At 37.7% G+C, this 24,567-nt stretch overlaps 1 protein-coding gene across 1 annotated transcript in view; it reads left to right on the forward strand.

Moving 5' to 3' along the window:
* The first annotated feature begins 8,249 nt into the window (after positions 1–8,249).
* Positions 8,250–24,567, forward strand: part of ADCY8 (adenylate cyclase 8) — a 305,922-nt gene continuing 289,604 nt past the window's right edge. Inside the window, exon 1 of the mRNA XM_040432058.1 lies at positions 8,250–9,170. Within this exon, the coding sequence (XP_040287992.1) occupies positions 8,250–9,170 (921 nt within the window). The remainder of the gene's footprint in view (positions 9,171–24,567) is intronic.

The raw sequence follows: 24,567 nt of genomic DNA on the forward strand, positions 1-24,567 counted from the left end.
AGATAGATAGATAGATAGATAGATAATAGATAGATAATAGATAGATAATAGATAGATAGATAGATAGATAGATAGATAGATAGATAGATAGATAGATAGATAGATAACAAAAAGAAATTCCGCAGCACTTCCAAGGCGTAAAATGAAAAGATAGTACTTTATTTACCAGACAGCAACGTTTCGATCCTTCTCTCTGGGATCTTTCTCAAGTAGATAGATAGATAGATAGATAGATAGATAGATAGATAGATAGATAGATAGATATGAGATAGATAGATAGATAGATAGATAGATAATAGATAGATAGATATGAGATAGATAGATAGATAGATAGATAGATAGATGATAGATAGATAGATAGATAGATAGATATGAGATAGATAGATAGATATGAGATAGATAGATAGATATGAGATAGATAGATAATAGATAGATAGATAGATAGATAGATAGATAGATAATAGATAGATAATAGATAGATAGATAGATAGATAGATAGATAGATAGATAATAGATAGATAGATAGATAATAGATAGATAATAGATAGATAGATAATAGATAGATAGATAGATAGATAGATAGATAGATAGATAGATAGATAGATAGATAATAGATAGATAGATAGATAATAGATAGATAATAGATAGATAAATAGATAGATAGATAATAGATAGATAGATAGATAGATAGATAATAGATAGATAGATAGATAGATAGATAGATAGATAGATAATAGATAGATAGATAATAGATAATAGATAGACAGATAGATGATAAATAGATAATAGATCAATGATAGATAGATAGATAGATAGATAGATGATAAATAGATAGATAGATAATAGATAGATAGATATAAGATATATATATAGATAGATAGATAGATAGATAGATAGATAGATAATAGATAGATAATAGATAGATAATAGATAGATAGATAGATAGATAATAGATAGATAGATAGATAGATAGATAATAGATAGATAGATAGATAGATAGATAATAAATAGATAGATGATAGATAGATAAATAGATAGATAGATAATAGATAGATAGATAATAGATAGATAATAGATAGATAATAGATAGATAAATAGATAGATAATAGATAGATAAATAGATAGATAGATAGATAATAGATCGATGATAGATAGATAGATAGATAGATAATAGATAGATAGATAGATAGATAGATAATAGATAGATAATAGATAGATAGATAATAGATAGATAGATAGATAGATAGATAGATAGATAATAGATAGATAAATAGATAGATAGATAGATAGATAGATAGATAATAGATCGATGATAGATAGATAGATAGATAGATAGATAGATAGATAGATAGATAGATAATAGATAGATAGATAGATAGATGATAGATAATAGATAGATAGATAATAGATAGATAATAGATAGATAGATAGATAGATAATAGATAGATAGATAATAGATAGATAAATAGATAGATAGATAGATAGATAATAGATCGATGATAGATAGATAGATAGATAGATAGATAATAGATAGATAGATAGATAATAGATAGATAGATAGATAATAGATAGATAGATAATAGATAGATAATAGATAGATAGATAGATAGATAGATAGATAGATAGATAGATAATAGATAGATAGATAATAGATAGATAATAGATAGATAGATAAATAGATAGATAGATAGATAGATAATAGATCGATGATAGATAGATAGATAATAGATAGATAGATAGATAAATAGATAGATAGATAGATAATAGATCAATGATAGATAGATAGATAATAGATAGATAATAGATAGATAGATAGATAGATAATATATAGATAGATAGATAGATAATAGATAGATAGATAGATAGATAATAGATAGATAATAGATAGATAAATAGATAGATAGATAGATAGATAGATAATAGATCGATGATAGATAGATAGATAGATAGATAGATAATAGATAGATAGATAGATAATAGATAGATAGATAGATAATAGATAGATAGATATGAGCTAGATAGATAGATAGATAGATGATAGATAGATAGATAGATAGATAGATATGAGATAGATAGATAGATATGAGATAGATAGATAGATATGAGATAGATAGATAATAGATAGATAGATAGATAATAGATAGATAGATAGATAGATAGATAGATAATAGATAGATAATAGATAGATAGATAGATAGATAGATAGATAATAGATAGATAGATAATAGATAGATAGATAGATAATAGATAGATAGATAATAGATAGATAGATAGATAGATAGATAGATAATAGATAGATAGATAGATAGATAATAGATAGATAATAGATAGATAAATAGATAGATAGATAATAGATAGATAGATAGATAGATAGATAGATAGATAATAGATAGATAGATAGATAGATAGATAGATAATAGATAGATAGATAATAGATAATAGATAGATAGATAGATAGATAGATAGATAGATGATAAATAGATAGATAGATAATAGATCGATGATAGATAGATAGATAGATAGATAGATGATAAATAGATAGATAGATAGATAATAGATAGATAGATATAAGATAGATAGATAGATAGATAGATAGATAGATAATAGATAGATAGATAATAGATAGATAGATAATAGATAGATAATAGATAGATAGATAGATAATAGATAGATTGATAGATAATAAATAGATAGATGATAATTAGATAAATAGATAGATAGATAATAGATAGATAGATAGATAGATAATAGATAGATAATAGATAGATAATAAATAGATAGATAGATAGATAGATAGATAATAGATAGATAATAGATAGATAAATAGATAGATAATAGATAGATAAATAGATAGATAGATAGATAATAGATCGATGATAGATAGATAGATAGATAGATAATAAATAGATAGATAGATAGATAGATAGATAATAGATAGATAGATAGATAGATAGATAGATAGATAGATAATAGATAGATAAATAGATAGATAGATAGATAGATAGATAGATAATAGATCGATGATAGATAGATAGATAATAGATAGATAGATAGATAGATAGATAGATAGATAATAGATAGATAGATAGATAGATAATAGATAGATAATAGATAGATAGATAATAGATAGATAGATAGATAGATAGATAATAGATAGATAAATAGATAGATAGATAGATAGATAGATAATAGATCGATGATAGATAGATAGATAATAGATAGATAATAGATAGATAGATAGATAGATAGATAGATAATAGATAGATAGATAATAGATAGATAAATAGATAGATAGATAGATAGATAGATAATAGATCGATGATAGATAGATAGATAGATAGATAGATAATAGATAGATAGATAGATAGATAGATAGATAATAGATAGATAGATAGATAATAGATAGATAGATAATAGATAGATAATAGATAGATAGATAGATAGATAGATAATAGATAGATAGATAATAGATAGATAATAGATAGATAGATAGATAGATAGATAGATAATAGATAGATAAATAGATAGATAGATAGATAGATAATAGATCGATGATAGATAGATAGATAATAGATAGATAATAGATAGATAGATAATAGATAGATAGATAGATAATAGATAGATAATAGATAGATAAATAGATAGATAGATAGATAATAGATCGATGATAGATAGATAGATAGATAGATAGATAATAAATAGATAGATAGATAGATAGATAGATAATAGATAGATAGATAGATAGATAGATAGATAATAGATAGATAAATAGATAGATAGATAGATAGATAGATAATAGATCGATGATAGATAGATAGATAATAGATAGATAGATAGATAGATAGATAATAGATAGATAGATAGATAGATAATAGATAGATAATAGATAGATAGATAATAGATAGATAGATAGATAGATAGATAATAGATAGATAAATAGATAGATAGATAGATAGATAGATAATAGATCGATGATAGATAGATAGATAATAGATAGATAATAGATAGATAGATAGATAGATAGATAGATAGATAGATAATAGATAGATAGATAATAGATAGATAAATAGATAGATAGATAGATAGATAGATAATAGATCGATGATAGATAGATAGATAGATAGATAGATAGATAGATAGATAGATAATAGATAGATAGATAGATAGATAGATAGATAGATAATAGATAGATAGATAGATAATAGATAGATAGATAATAGATAGATAATAGATAGATAGATAGATAGATAGATAATAGATAGATAGATAATAGATAGATAATAGATAGATAGATAGATAGATAGATAATAGATAGATAAATAGATAGATAGATAGATAGATAATAGATCGATGATAGATAGATAGATAGATAATAGATAGATAATAGATAGATAGATAATAGATAGATAGATAGATAGATAGATAATAGATAGATAAATAGATAGATAGATAGATAGATAGATAATAGATCGATGATAGATAGATAGATAATAGATAGATAATAGATAGATAGATAGATAGATAGATAATAGATAGATAGATAATAGATAGATAAATAGATAGATAGATAGATAGATAGATAATAGATCGATGATAGATAGATAGATAGATAGATAGATAATAGATAGATAGATAGATAGATAGATAGATAGATAGATAATAGATAGATAGATAGATAATAGATAGATAGATAATAGATAGATAATAGATAGATAGATAGATAGATAGATAATAGATAGATAGATAATAGATAGATAATAGATAGATAGATAGATAGATAGATAGATAATAGATAGATAAATAGATAGATAGATAGATAGATAATAGATCGATGATAGATAGATAGATAATAGATAGATAATAGATAGATAGATAATAGATAGATAGATAGATAATAGATAGATAATAGATAGATAAATAGATAGATAGATAGATAATAGATCGATGATAGATAGATAGATAGATAGATAGATAATAAATAGATAGATAGATAGATAGATAGATAATAGATAGATAGATAGATAGATAGATAGATAATAGATAGATAAATAGATAGATAGATAGATAGATAGATAATAGATCGATGATAGATAGATAGATAATAGATAGATAGATAGATAGATAGATAGATAGATAATAGATAGATAGATAGATAGATAATAGATAGATAATAGATAGATAGATAATAGATAGATAGATAGATAGATAGATAGATAATAGATAGATAAATAGATAGATAGATAGATAGATAATAGATCGATGATAGATAGATAGATAATAGATAGATAATAGATAGATAGATAGATAGATAGATAATAGATAGATAGATAATAGATAGATAAATAGATAGATAGATAGATAGATAGATAGATAGATAATAGATCGATGATAGATAGATAGATAGATAGATAGATAGATAATAGATAGATAGATAGATAGATAGATAGATAGATAATAGATAGATAGATAGATAGATAGATAATAGATAGATAGATAATAGATAGATAATAGATAGATAGATAGATAGATAGATAATAGATAGATAGATAATAGATAGATAATAGATAGATAGATAGATAGATAGATAGATAGATAATAGATAGATAAATAGATAGATAGATAGATAGATAATAGATCGATGATAGATAGATAGATAATAGATAGATAATAGATAGATAGATAATAGATAGATAGATAGATAATAGATAGATAATAGATAGATAAATAGATAGATAGATAGATAATAGATCGATGATAGATAGATAGATAGATAGATAGATAATAGATAGATAGATAGATAATAGATAGATAGATAGATAATAGATAGATAGATAATAGATAGATAATAGATAGATAGATAGATAGATAATAGATAGATAATAGATAGATAGATAGATAGATAGATAATAGATAGATAGATAGATAGATAGATAATAGATAGATAATAGATAGATAAATAGATAGATAGATAGATAGATAGATAATAGATCGATGATAGATAGATAGATAGATAGATAGATAGATAGATAGATAATAGATAGATAGATAGATAATAGATAGATAATAGATAGATAGATAGATAGATAGATAGATAGATAGATAATAGATAGATAATAGATCGATGATAGATAGATAGATAGATAATAGATAGATAATAGATAGATAAATAGATAGATAGATAGATAGATAGATAGATAGATAATAGATCGATGATAGATAGATAGATAGATAATAGATAGATAGATAGATAGATAGATAGATAGATGATAAATAGATAGATAGATAGATAGATAGATAATAGATAGATAGATAGATAATAGATAGATAGATAGATAATAGATAGATAAATAGATAGATAGATAGATAGATAGATAATAGATAGATAGATAGATAATAGATAGATAGATAATAGATAGATAATAGATAGATAGATAGATAGATAGATAGATGATAAATAGATAGATAGATAGATAGATAATAGATAGATAGATAGATAATAGATAGATAGATAGATAGATAGATAGATAATAGATAGATAGATAGATAAATAGATAGATAGATAGATAGATAATAGATCGATGATAGATAGATAGATAGATAGATAGATGATAAATAGATAGATAGATAGATAGATAGATAATAGATCGATGATAGATAGATAGATAGATAGATAATAGATAGATAGATGATAGATAGATAGATAGATAGATAGATAGATAATAGATAGATAGATAGATAGATAATAGATAGATAGATAGATAGATAGATAGATAGATATGAGATAGATAGATAATAGATAGATAGATAGATAGATATGAGATAGATAGATAGATAGATAGATAGATAGATAGATAATAGATAGATAGATAGATAGATAGATAGATAATAGATAGATAAATAGATAGATAGATAGATAGATAGATAATAGATAGATAGATAGATAGATAGATAGATGATTAGGAGATAATAGATAGATAGATGATAGATAGATATGAGATAGATAGATAGATAGATAGATAATAGATAGATAGATAGATAGATAGATAGATAATAGATAGATAGATAGATAGATAGATAGATATGAGATAGATAGATAGATAGATAGATAGATAATAGATAGATAGATATGAGATAGATAGATAGATAATAGATAGATAGATAGATAGATAGATAATAGATAGATAGCGGTTTCCCCCATGTATGATGGATGGCTCCACTAGCTATGATTACAGCCATGACGGGGGGGGGGGGGGGGGGGGGGCACATACATGTACGTCGCTCTCACTCCGTGCGTTGTATGGAATGTGTGAGTCTGAAGTGAACTTGCTTGGGAAGGTAAGCGGCGGGGTGTGACGTCACCGGCCGTGTCAGCTGACATCAGGGAGGCCCCGCCCCCTCCAGTAGCAGCATCAGGTCTTACTCGTGTAATCCACTCTATCCTGAGCTCTAATGCTCTCCTCTCTAATACTGGCTGCATGTGCGCTCCGTGCACACAGGACCCTGCAGCCGCAGCAGCCCGGGGGAGGCAGCACCTGAGAGGAGGCACTGCATGGACATCCCCTTGAAAGTCAGCAGCAGCACCTTGTGTATTGGAGAAGGGAAGTTTATTTCATGGAAGTAAGAGGATGATGTCTCCTGCAGTGGATCCTGTGCCACCTCCTCCAGCAGCTGAGCGGTGACACAGTGTCTCTCCTGTGCCAAACTTTGCACCAAGTGGCATGCACTGACTGGTGCCAGTAGTGGCATCTGCACCTCTAGCTACTACTGCTTCGATTACTTCCTAATGACCTTAGCTGAGACCTTCATGATGTTTGCTCCAGATGAAGGCATCTCCTGCATCTCCAAGGTCAGTGTGATCATGATCAGATAAACTGCTATGAAATAGCCCTTTGTTCTATAGACCTTTGATGTGTGTCTGCATGCTCCTTCCACTTGGTGCGTCCTCCGACAAGATGTCAATAGCTCCTGTGCCGGACTATCATCTTTGATTCCCAGATTGATCCCAGTTTTGCGATCTGATGTTTCTTTGGAAATTAAATCCGGATATAGGATTAACCTTTAGGAGGTTCCGGACGACAGTTTTTAAAGATGAGTGGACTTAGTGCCTGTTATGTCCATAGCACCCTTTAATGGGAAGACTTTCTACCAGGATTATGGACCTGGGGTTTACACGCCACTTAGAAAAGTGACCATCAAGCACATCATAACCCTTGGTGAGCCAATGCCATTGGCCAGTAAAATGACCACAGATGTATTTCAGTAAGCTACAGAGGAGAAAACAACAAGAACTGTACAGATCTACCATGGAACTGTCAGAGGTGAGGTGCTCCAGTGCCACCGAGGAACTTTACACCATCAATAAGACCCCCACCATCAACAGCAACACAAGACCGAAAAGACTACTTTGGCAGACGGCGGTAAGGCACATCACCGAGCAAAGGTTTATAAATGAACAGAGCAGTGCGAAAACCCTCTCCTCCGATGACTCCTATTCAACCAATGCCAACAGGCAATTTGGCAAGATCTCCGGTGGGGATAGACACAATAATGGAGGCACCAAAGTCTTTCCAGAAAGGACAAGTAGTGATCTGGGCTTCCTTCACCTGGACTGCGCCCCTAGCAATTCAGATTTCTTCTTGAACTGGGGCTACACCTATAGAGGGGTCATATTCCCGACCTTAAGGAATTCTTTCAAGTCTAGAGACCTAGAAAGGCTTTACCAACGGTATTTCCTTGGGCAACGACGCAAATCAGAAGTGGTGATGAACATCTTGGATGTGCTGACCAAACTCACCTTACTGATCCTTCATCTCACCTTGGCCTCTGCACCCATGGACCCCATCAAAGGCATTTTGCTGGGCTTCTTCACTGGAATTGAGGTGGTCATTTGTGCCTTAGTAGTAGTCAGGAAGGACACAACCTCTTACACATATCTACAGTTGAGTGGGGTTGTGACATGGTTAGCCATGGCGACCCAAATCCTGGCAGCTGGTTTAGGATATGGCCTTCTAGGGGACGGTATTGGCTATGTACTCTTTACACTTTTTGCTACCTACAGCATGCTTCCATTACCCCTTACCTGGGCTATCTTGGCTGGATTGATAACTTCCCTTCTACAGATCGTGATGCAGTTGGTAATCCCCAGACTTGCAGTGACTTCCATAAATCAGGTACCTTGTGTGCATGTGTGTGGGTGTTTGATATGCTTCCTTGAATCATCTATCTTTATGGAAAACATCCCATATCCCAGCTATAAGTTGAGGAGAGCAGAACGTTGGGTTTTCAAATGCCAATCAAACCAATCACCTTCTACAAAGTGGGTCATAGGCTTGTCCTTCATGGGTCAATGTCTAGACCCACCACTGTCTATCCCAACTTCTCCGTTCTCTTCCATGAATGCATCTTTTCAGTGTCCTCCACCTTTTTTGCTCAAACCCTTCAGCACGATGAGTTCAGACCTTATAACATCATCAGGGTCTTGTTTGGCCAAATTTGGGTCAATGCTCTTTTCCGTCCTACAAAGTTGTAAAGGGATTAAATCCTACAAAGCATTTCTAGGCTGTCTCTGATACCCTCTTGTATTGTGGGGGGATGTATGTATCCCTTGACAGCTCATGTTCTCCTGGAAGAAATACATGAGAGGAGAATGGGGTATCTCTTGGTATGGACATGCCGTTAACCATGATATCAGGCAATAGATGACATTAGTTAAGGACGCTATTTCATTGAGGGCTCAGCTCGAATTCAGCAACACACTTGTCTTTGGTCAATTAGCAGATCTCTCCCACTGCCCTTGGACTGAATTGTAGATTACAGTGCAACATTGTCTCTGTGAGGAGAATAGGAGCTCTCCGGTCGGCTGGGTGCTGAATGTACATATTGTTTTAGATTCATCAAAATTACAATTCTCTTGGCTCCCTCTGCTGGTTCCTACCATTCACCAGTAGTAAACATTTCCCATTCTTGAGAAGAAAAAAAAATCTTCCCGATACTCTGAAAACCCAAGGCTGAGAGGCATTAATAAGATCAGGACATGTTGAAGGAATTACCGTAAGTGTCGTACGTTGGGTCTGTGGATGCTCCATTAACAAAAACCATAGTGGGGGTGATTAAAAGCTTTGCTGTAGTAAATCACATGCTGAGTATATATGAAGATAATCTGGCAGCATAATTACACAGAAAAGCTCTTCAGATGAATGTAGGTTTAATGGATTTGTGCTTATGGCTGCCAAGGTAAGATGTGCTTACACCCTAGACTGCTCTGTCTTTAGAGGAATAGACCACTAGGACCATATTGATGGCTGCATAATTCAGAGAGGGGTGCATGCTCCCCATCCATCGCCTGATACGACATGAATTATTTAATAGTCATTAGCTAAGTCTACGAGTCATTGATGGTTATTGCTTATGTAGCACCAACATGTTCCTCAGTGCTGTACGTAGACCGTAATCTTGTCCATCGGTTCCTGTCCCTGCCAGCTCACCATCTAATGTTCCTACGTCTCATGAACTAGGGGTGATTTTATGGTGAGCCAAGATATTTTTGGAGCGCTGGTGGAATCTCACAAGAACTTAAAAAGTCCATGATGTTGCCTCCTGGTCCACTTCAAACCCAACACCTCAATGTCGCAAGTTACAAGGGCTTATCACTGAGCCACCAAGCAGAGTGAAGTCATAGTGTCTGGCATTGGTTGCTAATCATGGGAGTCCAACTCCTAGACCCCAATTAATTGCTGTAGAAAATCGGAGCTTGGGAATTTTTCATTGCACTGGGACTTCTCCTAACCAAGTGCTGCACCCCCCATGTACCCTGCTGGGGCTGAGCTGCAGTACTCTGGAGAGCGTCTGGTTGGGCAAGCAGGTAAAATGAGGAAGGGACCTCTTTTAGTTGAGTCACAGTGGCTTGGTGATCAGCCCGATGCAATACTGGGGTCCTGGTTTGAAGCAGATCTAGGAGGCATTCACTTGGAGTTTGAATGTGCCATGCAATAGACTGGCATACTGCCATTTTTACTTAATTTCCCCAGGACTGGGATGAAGCCATGGAATGAGTAATGCTGTATTTCAGGGTCAGGGGTTAGGGGACAAATTCTGGGCAGGAAGAGTTGTTTGGGAGAGGGGGCTCATAGCAAGACCAGAGTTGGGTTGGTTAATCCCACCATGCCATCCTGGTAAAAGAAGGACACTTAGAGGGGTAAAGAGGCTTGTCCCACTGCCCTATTGCTGCACTGACTGCCCCTATGGTGTATATGTTATGCATGTTCCAGGGGGCACCGTGGGAAGCAGTGCAAAAGGTCTCTGAGGGTATGGATTTCCCAAAAGGTAAATCCAACACAAAATCCACCACAGCGTCCAAGACTGACCCTCCGGACTCCCATTTATTTATTAATGTTGCAGTGCCCCCGGATGGGGAGATCCTCGACTAGGCCCTAAGCCCCCTCAGAGATGGATCCAAAATTGACTGGGCGCCATGTTATCTGCAAGCGCTGGTATCATAATTCAGCGCTGGGAATATGTAGTATTCAGATGAATAGTGGCCCCATAGTTATCTACAGTCCTGTATTTGCAGGGACTGTCCCTAATTTTCAGAGATAGAACCAGACTTAAAATGGGCGGGACTGAGATTAGGTGACGTTCTCAGGGCAAGGCTTACATGTCCCCAAATCTGGAATCTAAAATGTTGTTAAGTACGTTGTCCATGTAATAAATGGGCAGGACCACCATACTGGCTCTTCCCTCTGCCTCGTAGAGGGGAGTCTCACCTGCTGACATTTGGAAGCCATTTTTGTGTGGTTGACATTTTATAGCGTTTGCACCTGTCACGGCTGCTGGGACATATAAATGATGGTTTGCATGCTTTTCAGAGACAGGCCTGGCAAATTCAGGCTGTCCCGGCTGAAAATTTTGGGGGCTAATGTGCACCCCATCCAAAACTGGGTGTTCCCAGTCAGGGTCGGAGGGTTCACGGGGGTAGGGCTTGGATGCCCCGATTTTACCACCTTGTGGTTGGTATGACCTGTACGGTACGATGGAGGGTATACGCCCGTATAGAGCAGTATGACTCAGTATATGTACACCTATGTATCCCACACCTAACACAGAGGAGAAACATGGACGGATTTATCAATGAGGGGAAGCTCGGAGCTGAATGAATCTCTTCCTGCTCATTATAGAACATTAATTTAAGAAGAACGGAATGCGACACAAGCAGTCGTGACTGACAGCTGTTTCCTCCCGTATGGTGCCCAGGATATCCAATACTTATGATGCATCTGTGTACCTATAGGATGTATACGCCCTACACAAGGAAGCATATAGGGGGTAATTTACTTTCAGAAATACGTCTAAATTAGGCTTATTTCTGGCGCACATTATGGCGCAAAGGCCCGCGAGACGTATTTGACACCGGCCCTACGGTCTTAGGGGCCCCCTGTTAACAATTCTCTCTCAACAGTCCCGGTTTAATGGGACTGTCCTGCAGATGGGAGCACAAAGAGGCGCAGCTTCTGCCTGTTTGGCTTTTAACCCTTTAATGACCAATTCTTAAAGGGATGTTCCAGTTTGCATCGACATCCTTTAAAGGGAATCTGTCAGCTACATCTCCTTCCCATTACTGGAGGCGATACAATGTAGCAGTGCTGCCTTTGTGTGGTTTATATATGGTGACAAACACACGGAAATTAAGTTAGTTAGTTATGCTAATGAGCTTGAAAGTGCCCAGCGGGGCCTGGTTACCGGAGCCCAGGCACGCCCCCTGTAAGACCCCAGCCCGTCTCTTTGCTTGTGCCCAGTACGTCCCCTTGCGTCTTCCAGTCTGCCCCGTCTGGTCACCGCCTCCCCCATCTAAACAGGCAACTGCCTGCGCTTGCACATTGACTTCCCTGCATTGGGAGGTTACGGCGTGTGCGTCGAGATGGGGAGACGGTAACTTTAAGGAAGATGGAGGACGTCACAGAGGAGAGGGGCCGACTGGAAGGCCCCAGGGGAGGTACTGGACACAAGCAGAGAGGTGGGCTGGGATCTTACAGGGGGCCTGCATGGGCTCCGGGAAACATTAATTACACCCCTTTGGGCACTTACTCATTGGCATAACTAACTTCATTCGGGCGTTTGTCGCCATGGATAAACCACACTAAGGCATCACTTTAATGCTGGTGCACACTGCTACATTGTATCGCCATCAGTTATATCCAGTGGATGTAGCTGAAGGTCACTGTAATTATGGAATATACTGTGTTTCTTTTGCCTTTATTGCCCCTATCTCCTGCTCCGGGCTGTGGTCACATGACCAGGTCCATGCCACTCCTTACTTCCTGTGATGTTATGTACATGGGCGGGGCAGTTATAGGGGAGTGTCTTTGAGACAAGCTGAGTGGGAGGAGCTTTAAACTAGCTGGGTGTTGTTAGGGGGCGGCGCTGGAGGTGTGGAAGAGGAAGGAGCAGTGCATCATGGGTTTGGTTGGATATAAAAACAGGAAGTGAAACATACAGGATGAAAACAAACCAGAGGGATTGGTTTATGGGTCCAAATCAAAAATAAATCATGGGGACATTCACGGGAGCCCTAGTTACAGGGAGAACAGACCCCGTGGGGGGGGGGCATTTTACACTGGCAGAGCTGATCAGAGGCTGCCATGCCCGGAGACACACGGTCGTCTGGTCCACTAGAGAAAGTGGCATAGCCATTTCCTCTCTTCACTGCATAGTGCCCTTTCAGCTGTATGTATACAGGAACGAAGAGGGCAGAAGCAGTTTCAAACGGCTGGAAATTTTGATTGTCGAAAGTTGCCGTAATAGTCGGCCATTTTGGAGGCTGGAGAGCGATGTCACCCAGTCACGCATCTACAGTGAGTAGAGCAGAGAGCTACATTTCCTGCTCTCATCTCCTCCCTCATTTTTCTCCTCAATGTGGGAGATTTATCATACCTGGTATAGAACTGGCTTAGTTGCCCATAGCAACCAATCAGAGCCCAGCTTTCATTTTTCAAGAGCAGAATGCGAAGTGGAAGCAGAGCTGTGATTGGTTGCTATGGGCAACAAGGACAGTTTCTCATTTTTGGAAGAAAGCAAGCATGCTATTCTAAGGGCTCATTCACACGACCGTATTTATGTTTCCGCATCTGTTCCGCAATTTTGCAGAACGGGTGAGGACCCATTCATTTCAATGGGGCCGCAAAAGATGCAGACAGCACACTGTGTGCTGTCCGCATCCGTACTTCCATTCCGCGGCCCCGCAAAAAAGATGGAGCATGTCCTATTCTTGTCTGAGAATAGGCATTTCTATCATAGGGCTGGCCGTGTGCGGAACGCACATGGACGGTATCCGTGTTTTGTGGATCCGCAATTTGCAGACTACAAAACACATACGGTCGTCTGAATGAGCCCTTGTACTATGCAATCCTTTAAGTGGATTTTCCTATGTGAACACAACTTTTTTGAGGCAGTTTCCTCCTCCCATATACCATAAAAAATGGAAAGATTGCGAGGCCTGGACTATTGAGGTGGCTCTGTGTCAGTCTTTACTGTAGCTCTGGCATTGTATTCATCAAGCAAATAGATCCGGATGAGCCTTATTGTTAGTCTCATCCTGATAACGGGGTGAAAATATAAATGTTAGGATGGTAAAAAATATAGCATACTGTATGATTACCACCGGCAACCAAAGCTGCAATCCATGGGGCTTTCGGGAATAGCAGCCTTGAATGGCGCCCGTCTTCACGTACCCGCTAGAGTCGCGTGACCCGATATAAACAGTCTAGAAGCGCATGTGTTGGGCTTGTATGTGGGTGTCTCTTACAGCTGACTGCCAGGCTAACTAGGGCATACCTAATACTCACCGTACCATGAGGATGGAGGATACTGGCCTCACCGCCGCCATTCCTTTCCTCCGCTCACAACATAAACACATTCACTATGAAAAAAATATTCCGGGCGCCATAATATAGAGATGTCACGTCACTGCCAAGGTGGCGGTTCTCCCAGTAGAGCCCCTCGTTATGTGCTATTAAGATGCAGCTAGGGCTGAAACGATTACTCAATTGATTCGAGTAATTCAACACAAAAAAAAACTCAATGCAAATTTTTTGCATCGAGGATTCATTTGTGTCATGTGACCACGGAGCGGGAGTGAAGCGCTTGCTATTACTCACCGCTCCATGGTCACCCGCCGGCCCGTACCGCGATGCACTGGATCCTGACACATCATGACCTGACGCTGCGTGACATCAGAACGACAAGTTCGATGAGCAGGCTGTGGGCGCTCAGTCTGTAGCGGCTCAGGATCTGTCGGTCTCTGGGGTTGGGGAGTTTCTCCAGATATAGGGCCAGTTTGTACTCCCTCTGCAGGCCCTTATATACTGTGATATCTATCTGTCTGTCTATCTATCTATCATCTCATATCTATCTATCTATCTATCTATCTATCTATCTATCTATCTATCTATCATCTCATATCTATCTATCTATCTATCTATCTATCTATCTATCTATCTATCTATCTATCTATCTATCTATCATCTCATATCTATCTATCTATTATCTATCTATCTATTATCTATCTATCTATCATCTCATATCTATCTATCTATCTAACTATCTATCTATCTATCTATCTATCTATCTATCTATCTATCTATCTATCATCTCATATCTATATTTCTATTTTCTATTTGTCCATATCATGTTTTCTGCATGCTGTATATGTATATATGTATTTATATATATATATTTCAGCTTTTACATCAGTCAGTTGCAGCCCTGTCACGGCTTTAATGTAGTGTAACATCTGCATGGTACTAAAATTAATCTTTCCCTTAGGAGATTGTACTGTCAGAAGAAAAACAACACGATTATTTAAAAGAAAGAAACATGTTGCAATGCCGCAAAGATTTAGTGCAGGTCTTCCCATGTCACCACTGTGTTTATAGGGCTTGTATCCTGAAGACAACCCCTGTCCATGCAACATGTTATAGATCATGGACCTCAGAGGGAGAAGCTTCGCTGTTCGGGTTCCCTTCCATGAGCCAGAATAAAGAGCAGCTCCCTCTGTTCTGGACTCAATTTCAGTGGGCGCCCTGTAATACCACATTACTCCTGTAGTGGCCACTGCAGGGGATATTAGCGGTCTCACTGAGCTTCATCCTAGATACTGATTGCCATAGACCTGCAGCTATCATCGCAGCCCAGTGCCAGCTTCATTTTGAGTAGTGGTCCAGATGGAACTTTTTTAGGTTGATAATTTGATAATTTCTTAAAGGGCTTCTGTCACCCCATTAAACCGTTTTTTTTTCTTTCTTTACTAATAATCCCTACACTGCGATCTCAGCATACATAAGCTAATTAATGATTTTGGTTCAGTAGAATTTGCTAAAAATCGATTTTTATAATATGTAAATTACCTTGCTACCAGCAAGTAGGGCGGCTACTTGCTGGTAGCAGCCGCATCCTCCGATGGTAATGACGCCCCCTCCGCTTGTTGATTGACAGGGCCAGGGAACGGAATCGTTCTCTGCTGGCCCTGCCTGTTTTCATTCAATATCTGGCGCCTGCGCCGCGGCCGTACCTATCTTCAATCTGCGCAGGCGCACTGAGAGGCGGCCACTCACTCGGCCGCTCCATCCTCAATGCGCCTGCGCCGGGTGTAGATGTGACGTCATCGGCGCAGGCGCATTGAGGCAGGAGGCAGTTGAAGGATGAAACTGAGCACGTGCGACCATCTCAGTGAGCAGGTCAAAGAAATAAGAAAAAGAACAAACAGCAGGTGGCGCTATACAGATAGATTTTATTCAATAGCTCAGTGGCTATACTACATTAAATTTCATGCAATTACAAAAGTGTTCAAATCCAAGTGCTGGTTTGTAAACTGTAGAATATTTTTGTAGGACAACCCCTTTAAGTCTATTAAAAAGACAAACTTAAAGGGGTTGTCTCATCACAGACGATGGGGGCATATCACTAGGATATGCCCCCATTGTCTGATAGATGCGGGTCCCACTGCTGGGACCCGCACCTATATCCAGAACGGACCCCCGAAAGTGGTGGAGAGCGCACTGCACATGCGCAGCCGCCCTCTATTCATTTTCTATGGGGCCGCCGAAAATAGCCGAGTGCTAGCTCAGCTATTTCCGTCAGGCCCATAGAAGTGAATGGGAGCGGTGGTCGGCCATGTGCGGTACGCTCCCATTCACTTATATGGGGACGGGGCTTGTTGGCGGCCGGACCGGAGTCCTCCAGCCACCACCTTGCGGGGCTCCTTTCCCGATATAGGTGGAGGTCCCAGCGGTGGGACCCACACCTATAAGACATTAAAGGGCATATCTTAACGATATGCGACAACCCCTTTAAAGTTTCATCTTCCTGTAAGGAGCTGATTATGGGACCTGCTTCTCCAGGACGCTCTGTTCCTTCGGAGGTCTTCTTCTTGCGCTCTGCCAGGAGCTCTATGAATGCTAATATTCTGTATCTTCCAGTTGTGGGGACAAATTCAGTCAAGTTTCAGAAGAGACAGAGTTCAACTCTCTCAATTTCTGAAGAGTCCTGCAGCTATAACTGCATGGTGAGGAATCTGTTAGAACCATGACGGTGGGGAAGAAGGCTTGAGTTACCGTAATTATAACATCCTGCGTCTGTCCTCTTAGGTTATTATTATGTTAAAACATTTTCTCAAATATTTCTGTGACTGGAAATCTAACATATATTTCTAAGCAGAAGTCCTTTCAAATCAATTACTTATTTGTTGTGTCAGATTTCTAGACATCTCTGCGCAGTGCCAAAGGGGTTTGGGTTCTCTATATCACTTTATAAAAGCCCTGAATTCTGGAAATTAGTGATAGTGGCAGTAATGGAACAGAAACTGCTATAGAACCAATATATTCAAATTGGTGTCAATCTCTAGGCTGTGCGAAAGGGGGTTTCACACCTCTATAGAGCCTACACGTTCTCGAACTCATACATTCAGATCAGCGGCTGTTGTTGTTATTATTCAGTTTAGAGGGGATTGTGAATTGTAGAGAGTCCATGTATTCTAAAACCCATGCTTTAAAAACAAGGGCAATCTCTAGGCATTGCCGAAGGGACTGGGACCCCTGGTTGAGGAATGGGAGCTGTGTTTGGTGTCTTTCCTTTTTTGATGGCTTCTCACAAGTCTTCATCAACTCCATAATTTAAAGATATCAACATTTTTCCTGCTCCACTTTGTGTTGGAAGACAGGTGAATGTCTGTATAGGACCACCAAAAAACAAGGACATCTCCAAGGTGCTATTTCCAATGGAAACGAACCCCTTTGACATGTTATAACGACTATAATTGATTTGAATGTATGGACTCTAGAATGCATAGGCTGTACATTTTATAAGCTGTATAGAGCTCTGAAGGCCCTTTGGCACGGCATAGAGACTGCAAATGATTTATAGGTTTCATTCTAGAAAGCAAAAGATCAAGAATGTGTAGACTCTATAGAGCTCTCAAGTCTCTTTGGCACTGCGTTGAGACTGCAACTGATTTGAAGGTCTGGACTTTAGAATGTGTAGGCTTTAGAATGTGTAGGCTTTAGAATGTGTAGGCTTTAGAATGTGTAGGCTTTAGAATGTGTAGGCTTTAGAATTTTTGTTTAGGCTTTAGAATGTGTAGGCTTTAGAATGTGTAGGCTTTAGAATGTTTAGGCTTTAGAATATGTAGGCTTTAGAATGTTTAGGCTTTAGAATGTGTAGGCTTTAGAATGTGTAGGCTTTAGAATATGTAGGCTTTAGAATGTGTAGGCTTTAGAATGTGTAGGCTTTAGAATGTGTAGGCTTTAGAATGTTTAGGCTTTAGAATGTGTAGGCTTTAGAATGTGTAGGCTTTAGAATGTTTAGGCTTTAGAATGTGTAGGCTTTAGAATGTGTAGGCTTTAGAATGTTTAGGCTTTAGAATGTGTAGGCTTTAGAATGTGCAGGCTTTAGAATGTGCAGGCTTTAGAATGTGTAGGCTTTAGAATGTGTAGGCTTTAGAATGTTTAGACTTTAGAATGTGTAGGCTTTAGAATGTGTAGGCTTTAGAATGTGTAGGCTTTAGAATGTGCAGGATTTAGAATGTGCAGGCTTTAGAATGTGTAGGCTTTAGAATGTGTAGGCTTTAGAATGTTTAGGCTTTAGAATGTGTAGGCTTTAGAATGTGTAGGCTTTAGAATGTGTAGGTTTTAGAATGTGTAGGCTTTAGAATGTTTAGGCTTTAGAACGTGTAGGCTTTAGAACGTGTAGGCTTTAGAATGTTTAGGCTTTAGAATGTGTAGGCTTTAGAATGTTTAGGCTTTAGAACGTGTAGGCTTTAGAACGTGTAGGCTTTAGAACGTGTAGGCTTTAGAATGTTTAGGCTTTAGAATGTGTAGGCTTTAGAATGTTTAGGCTTTAGAATGTGTAGGCTTTAGAATGTGTAGGCTTTAGAATGTGTAGGTTTTAGAATGTGTAGGCTTTAGAATGTGTAGGCTTTAGAATGTGTAGGCTTTAGAATGTGTAGGCTTTAGAATGTGTAGGCTTTAGAATGTGTAGGTTTTAGAATGTGTAGGCTTTAGAATGTGTAGGCTTTAGAATGTGTAGGCTTTAGAATGTGTAGGCTTTAGAATGTATAGGCTATGTTGAACTCTCAGGTGCCTTTGGCACTGCCTGGAGACTGCCATTGGTTTTAATGTATGGTCTCTATAGAACGTTGTACTAAAAATTTTACACATTTGTAATCTCATGACCATGCAAATGAATGACTGCATACAGCGTTGTGTCAAATGTCCAGTAACAGAAAGTTCTGAGCCATGCCAAAGGGGTATAAGCACTCTTCTCATCTAAATCAGTAGTGACCTACAATGGGCAGAGATTATGACTGTGTAGCCATTACATACCCTACAGAAAGAGTAACCATCCCAAAAGTTCTGGCAAACAGGATTCAGCCCTTTAAATGCATGTGTATGTCGGTGCTTGAACCCATCCACCATCTCAAAGGTTGGTCTTTACATGAGCAGCAGATTTTCAAAAAAGTCAAATCTGTCATTTTTCTGACATATATTGTGCAGTTGAAAGCAGTGGAGGGAAAAGCTCTTTTGCTTCGGAGGAAAAATTGGCACGGTGTGCCTTTCCTCAGGGCGTGCAGCCTCCATGATGTTCATTCAGCAGTTTAGTTCCCTAGATCCTGACGTCTGGCGCCCGGTGATGTGGGGCCTCCAGAAATTGCTGGTATCTTGTGAATTAATGCTATTAGTCCCGAGTGCTGTTGCCGTGATAAAGTCATCGGTTAAGAATATTCAGGGGTTTTGTGTCTTTGTGATGTAATTTCATTTAGCTTTCATCAGTCTGTAGGGGCCACTATTTTTTGTTTGCTTCTGAGACGCTCTCGTTTTGCTCAAGGTCCATCAAGAGTAGATCGAAACAGCTGCCATCTGAGAGATCTTCCACGTCCATGCACCAAGGCCACAGTCATCGTATGGAATAAAACTTGGGACAACAGAACCAGAAAAGGACTTGGCTATTATGGTTACAAGTAATCTAAGCAGCGGTGCTCAATGTCAGGCAGGAGCTGCAAAAGCAACTGAGATTTTAGGGTGTCTGAAATAAAAAAGATTAAACCTGTCATTCTAATGTATTATTATGAATGCAAAGGCTGGACCAGCACTCAAAACACGAAGAGAGATGTGGAACTAAACACATTTATTTAACACAATAAAATAAATCAATCTAGGTACTAACGTCGATTATACAGTCTATCGATAGAATATCGATTATAAAAAATCGGATACGAAAAATCGATCAGATAAAATCGAATCAAATAAAATACATGGAATAAAAATGAACATAAAATTGCAATATTCTAAATCGGTTGCTGTTGAATTTCTTCTGGAGACCTATGTATATCGGTGAAAGTCCCAGTACAAAAGACCCATGTGTATAGGTACGTCTCAATGGCAGATATCAAGATATATAGGACCCTCAGTCTTTGTGTAGAGGGCACAATTTGGCCTAAGTTTCAGGCTTGCATAGTCAATCAATAAACCCGTTTTCAAGAGTAAATGTATTGTGGTTACTCACAACCCTTTACGCTGATCCAGAGATTCTTTTTCTGCGTGTGGAAGTTATTTCAGGTGGCGTCCCACCATTCACATCCCAATCCAGCAGTGTTGGTTTCTCTTTGCAGCGACTCTCAGGATCTCGTCCCAAATCTCGTGGGACTTGGTCCGACTGTAGGTTTTCGTCAAGTGAACTTTTTTTTTTGAGTCAAGCGAAGTTTTTCTCCTTAGTAGTAGCATTTAATACATGGCCATGTATAATTCGCAGTCGAGTTCATGCACAGGTATTCCGCCCAGACGCGTTTCGAGATAACTTATATCTTCCTCAGTGGGTCACCTGTGATCTGAACATCTCGACTTTTAAACTCTCCTCATCCATCTTTAATTGTTCACATCAAGTTTCGACATGTGCTGGTAATTTCGTTAAATGGTTGTATAGCCCGATTTTTTCAAAGCGAGGGTCTCCGAATTTTCAGAGGTGTCTGATTTTTTATTTATACGTTCTCTGTACTTACAGGTAACTTACATGGGAACTTTGGACGTCCAGTCCCTCTATACTAGTATCAGACATGACCTGGGAATGTCGGCTGTAAAGTCCCAACTTGAGACAGATGGTACTATATGCACTCGACAGATAGATTTCCTGATGGAGGGGATAAAATTCATACTCCACCACAATAATTTTTTCTTTGAGGAAAGATATTATTTGCAGCTCTGCGGGACAGCCATGGGGACCAGTTTCACCCCCAGTTATGCCAATCTATTTCTGGCACAATGGGAACATGACATCATTGGTCCCAGACTGGGGACGGACCTGGTCCTCTGTCGTCGTTACATCGACGATGTCCTTTTTGTATGGGGTGGAGATGCACAACAGCTGCAGCCTTTCCTAGAGGGTTTAAATTTTAACAACATGAATTTAAGTTTTATGCCCACGGACGGGAGAACAAATACATCTGTAACACCTATAACAAACCGACTGAAAAAAACTGCTTTATACCCTTCACAAGTTGCCACCTACCACAGTGGCTCTTGAATATTCCCTCTGGGCAGTTCCGGCGGATAAAACGGAACTGCACCGAGGTGATGAGTTTTGAGGATGAAGCCTCGAAAATGAAGGAGCAATTTAGAAGCAAAGATTACCCTGAAAAAGTCATAGAGGGAGCTTTAGAAAAAATAAGGAAAACTGATAGGAAGGCATACTTCCAATCGCGGATACAAAAGGGAGAGATGAAAGAAGGAGAACTTAGAGTGATCCTACCATACAGTGCACAGGCCAAACAAGTTCGTCACATCATCAACCAACACTGGCATTTCTTATTAAGGGATAGGACCATTGGTCCTATGCTCCATACCTCCCCTTTGATTACATTTGCCAAGGTACCTAATTTAGGATTAAAGATTGCACCCTCCATTAGAAACCACACAAAGAAAGATGGTACTATCCTTCAGAAATGGTTGAACATGAATGGTTTCTATAGGTGTGGAAAATGTTTGGAATGTAGGAGCACAACATTCCCGAAAAAAACAACTAAGGTCCAATCCACTCAGAATGATTTTGTCTTAGACATTAAGGGCTGTCTGACATGTGATTCCTCCAGTGTCGTCTACCTAGTCCAGTGCCCCTGCCGAAAACAATACATTGGCAGAACTAAGAGACCCCTGAAAGTGAGGATTTCAGAACATCTGAATAATATAAAGAAGGGCTTCGAGAATCATTCACTGTCGAAGCACTTCAAGATCATGCATAATAGTGATTTCAGGGGTATCTCGTATGTGGCCCTGGAGAAGGTAGACGCACACTGGAGAGGAGGCAACCATATCATGAAAATGTTGCGGGCTGAATCTAGGAGAATCGATGACTTTGGTAGCCTTCTTCCAGCAGGCTTGAATTCTGACCTAGAGATCTTTAGGTTTAATTAAACATTTGACTCATATCATAGAGAGTATATAGAGTTTTTTCACACCACGTGATTATAACCCATACAGGGCTTAAGTATAGCACTATATGTGACACCGTTACGCACAATTAGTGTTTTTTTACTCCAAAACCATAAGGAGTACACTATCTTACACAGTTAATGTCACTCATTCACTTAAATGGGATTAAATTGATTTATTTTAGGTTTTTAAAAAAATCCCTTATACAGAACACTAAATAATAGTTTCTGCACACATAGCACAAAAAACGCATATATACCGAAAAAAACGCATCAAAAACGCACTATCATTAAGATATGAGTCAAAAATAGAAGATCGGAAAAATTAAAAAAATCGAAAAGATCGAATGAGTTTGATTAACCGGCAAGAATATCAGCCGATTTGGGATTTGTTCGAGAAGCGTGAATAACGTAAAAACTGTAAAATATCTGTAGAACTGTATGCTGTAAAAATCAGTCATGATCATGACCTTCAATGTGAATATTATATATATTGTTTCTTTATATACGTTATATTTCCTTTGTACACGATAAGTTTGGTAAAATACTTGTAAGTACAGAGAACGTATAAATAAAAAATTGGACACCTCTGAAAATTCGGAGACCCTCGCTTTGAAAAAATCGGGTTATACAACCATTTAACGAAATTACCAACACATGTCGAAACCCGATGTGAACAATTAAGGATGGATGAGGAGAGTTTAAAAGTCGAGATGTTCAGATCACAGGTGACCCACTGAGGAAGAGATAAGTTATCTCGAAACGCGTCTGGGCGGAATGCCTGAGCGTGAACTCGACTGCGAATTATACATGGCCATGTATTAAATCCTACTACTTAGGAGAAAAACTTCGCTTGACTCACGAAAACCGAGATTTGGGACGAGATCCTGAGAGTCGCTGCAAAGAGAAACCAACACTGCTGGATTGGGATGTGAATGGTGGGACGCCACCTGAAATAACTTCCACACGCAGAAAAAGAATCTCTGGATCAGCGTAAAGGGTTGTGAGTAACCACAATACATTTACTCTAGAAAACGGGTTATAGTGATTGACTATGCAAACTTAGGTGAAATGGTGCCCTCTACACAAAGACTGATGGTCCTATATATCTTGATATCTGCCATTGAGACGTACCTATACACATGGGTCTTTTGTACTGGGACTTTCACCGATATACATAGGTCTCCAGAAGAAATTCAACAGCAACCGATTTAGAATATTGCAATTTTATGTTCATTTTTATTCCATGTATTTTATTTGATTCGATTTTATCTGATCGATTTTTCGTATCCGATTTTTTATAAGCGATATTCTATCGATAGACTGTATAATCGACGTTAGTACCTAGATTGATTTATTTTATTGTGTTAAATAAATGTGTTTAGTTCCACATCTCTCTTAGTGTTTTGAGTGCCGGTCCAACCTTTGCATTCACGATTTACTTTATTGAGAGCAAGGGGTGGCTCTTTTTGTCCAGAGCCCCAGGCGCGATTGTCCAGGGTGAGCCATCTGCTTATCGTTCTCAGCTAATGTATTATTACTCTGTTATAAAGTCCTTGTAAGACCACATCTTAAATATAGGATTCCATTTCGGGCTCCAC

Source organism: Bufo bufo, chromosome 5, assembly GCF_905171765.1.
Source record: "Bufo bufo chromosome 5, aBufBuf1.1, whole genome shotgun sequence".
In the NCBI taxonomy this organism is placed as follows: Eukaryota; Metazoa; Chordata; class Amphibia; order Anura; family Bufonidae; genus Bufo; species Bufo bufo.